This window comes from Plectropomus leopardus, unplaced genomic scaffold (genome assembly GCF_008729295.1).
Source record: "Plectropomus leopardus isolate mb unplaced genomic scaffold, YSFRI_Pleo_2.0 unplaced_scaffold4625, whole genome shotgun sequence".
In the NCBI taxonomy this organism is placed as follows: domain Eukaryota; kingdom Metazoa; phylum Chordata; class Actinopteri; order Perciformes; family Serranidae; genus Plectropomus; species Plectropomus leopardus.
In genome coordinates, this window is record NW_024650724.1 from 531 (window position 1) to 3349 (window position 2819).

The following is a 2819-nucleotide window of genomic DNA, read 5'->3' on the forward strand; positions in this document are numbered from 1 at the left end:
TCTCTTAAACTTGGTGCAGACATCATTTTGAAAGATGTTAGGGCGCTGCTAGGACTGAGACATACATCATTTCATACGCCTGTCATTGCATCTTGTCAGTCTTGTGTGGAAGACAGTGGGATTTATACTTATGCACTGAAGTGACACTGTACCTCTGGCAAAGGCTCTGTTGTTGCATACCATTCAAGAGCACCAGGCTCTGATGCAGATTTTACATAGTGGTCAAGATCTGAGAATTTTTGTTGGAATCAATAGATAGGCCTGTATTTCTGTCAAATTTGGTCGTAAAAATTCCTGCTCTTCCTGTGGTAAGATGAATTCTTGTTGTACTGCAGTGCAACATGGCGTACTCTGGTACAGCAACACAGAAACCATCCAAGAGCCGAAGTGCACCACCCTTGAGCTCCATCTCCAGCCGCCTCGAAGGAATTCATATTGATGAAGAAGTCAAGATCGCAGTCAGTCTCTGTCTGGAGAGGTTTTCCTACAGTGACGAGAACGGTATCAACTGTTTTTATTGTTTTGTATAAGAGTAGACCACTTCTGTGTGGTAAGCCTTCGGCAACATTAGTAGTCGTTACCACATATATGACCACCTTCATAATCACTACCTGTCCCAGTGTGAGCAGGAACTTATGAGGGTTGTAGTTGGGTGTCCTTACATTTCCTCTTTCCTGTCCCTGACTGAGCAGAGGTGGAATTTCCCTCCTCCTTCACCCGCACTGAGAGGGCTTTCGTTCATCAAATGGCACGATCCCTGGGTTACATCTCGAAGAGCAAAGGGTGAGTTCCTCCACCAGGACGTGTGCTCATCAGATATCTGAGAATCTCTCTGAGGAATTTTGCTTTATAAAACCCATTGTCACGAATCATAACTTGGCTCAGAGGGCTTTAAAGCATTCGACATCCCTCTGTCCTTAGACCCTCACATCGACAGGACTGAAAGTGACATGAGTAATAGGGCTGGGTGATATGGGCTGAAAATTATATTGTGATATTTGTAGTCTATACCTTGATACACAACATATATCTCGATATTTTTAAATCTCAAAAGCACCTTGTTAATGGTCAAATTGGAGGACAGAATAGACATCACTTTTTTTTTTTTTTTTACCAAATTCCCTCTTTGATGTCACAATATTGTAGGAGTGTAGGGATACTTTGAGAAAATATTAACACAATTCCATTTTTGATGAATAATCATTAGTAATGTAGATATAATAACTAAGTCGGTAAAGATTAGTATTAAAACAAGTAGTACTGTCGGATAAACTGAGAAAAGTACTGTACATCACTTTACTGTAATGCAATCTTTAAAATCAGGAAAAACACCATTTATTCCACATCACGATATCACAATAGCAAATATCTAAGATGATATATAGTCTCATATCTCGAAATGATAAAAAAAAATTTATTGCCCAGCTCTAATGAGTAATATACCAAGGTATACACTCACTCTCACAGAAGGGGTAAAAGTTCTTTTACAGAAAAGCTGCATTTGTGGTTCTGTGTTCAGGGGTTATGGGGTAACGTTGAAGCCTTAACACATAGCTGCTGTAGACTACATTGTAGCCCAAAAGTGTGTTTTCAGTTGGGCAGCATTGGCTATAGAGGTGCCACGTGTTGACTGCAACACCTGTGAGATGCATGATGCAAGATCCGCTCTGGCTGCTTGTGTTGCTGCTGGGGATTAATGGTAATCACAACATTCAGGAAGTTGAAGACAGCAGTCTTCTTTTCAGTTATACTGATCTAACAAATCTGCCAGCCCTACAAGCCTGCTCACCATAGTCACCATTCTACGGGGCGGCTGTGGCTCAGAGGCAGAGTGGGTCATTTCTAATCGGAAGGTCAGCAGTTCAATACCCAGCTCCTCCTGGCAACATGCCGTAGTATCCTTGGGCAAGATACTGAACCCCAAATTGCTCCAGATGCTGCGTCATCAGAGTGTGACCTGAGTAGCAGGTGGCACCTTGTACGGAAGCCTCGGCCGCCAGTTTGTGAATGTGTGTGTAAATGGGTGAATGTGACATGTAGTGTTAAAGCGCTTTGAGTGGTCAATAAGACTAGAAAAGCGCTATACAAGTATAGTCCATTTACCATTTACCATTACCACAGTGTGTATCAGTTGTGGGGTTCCTCAAGGCTCTATTTTGGGACCTATCTTATTTTCATTGTATGAAATTGACCTAAAGGTCAATTTAATAAATAAAACATTCCTTTTCATTGCTTTGCCATTGATGTACAGATCTATTTGCCTTTAAAAACAGTTAGTATGTCAAGTCAAGTTTTAAGTTTTTGATAGTACCAAAAGTAATGCAAAAGAAAGACCACTCTAAGAGGCAGAGGGCCGTTTTTCTGGCATTTGAATCAGTTTGAAGTGATATAAATTAATCTCAGGAATTTTTCTCTCCTTTAGGAAAAAAACAAATCGTTTCCTCACCGTCAGGAAGAGGGCCAGTTCAGACAAACCTGGGCCAGCCATGGTCCTCACAGTCTCCCACAATTCCTTACATTTCATCCGCAGCCTACTTCAGAGGTTCCCCATCAGCAACAAGGGACGCATAAACATGCAGCCCAACAGCAGAAGTGGCACGTCTGTGGCTGCTGAAGCCGGTAAGTGTCAGCGTCTGTGTTTAAACTAGGACTTTGCAGTAACACTGACACAGATGTGAGAATATCATCCACTCTGTGAGAAAATTAACCAAATTGTCGCCGCCTGCTTCCTCTGGGCTGCTGTCTACCCTGGCCACCTGTTGTAAAAAATGTTAATCTTCCATCTTTCTTCTCTGGGCTACATGATGGAAAAATGAATA

The 2819-nt window shown here is 41.9% G+C and overlaps 1 protein-coding gene across 1 annotated transcript; it reads left to right on the plus strand.

Moving 5' to 3' along the window:
- Positions 1–330: 330 nt before the first annotated feature.
- On the plus strand, positions 331–2619 carry LOC121939366 (3'-5' RNA helicase YTHDC2-like; the record flags this gene model as incomplete). Its single annotated transcript, XM_042482398.1, has 3 exons — positions 331–501; positions 693–783; positions 2423–2619. Coding segments are annotated over exons 1-3 (448 nt in total), but the record flags the coding sequence as incomplete, so codon positions are not given.
- Between the last annotated feature and the right edge of the window lie 200 nt (positions 2620–2819).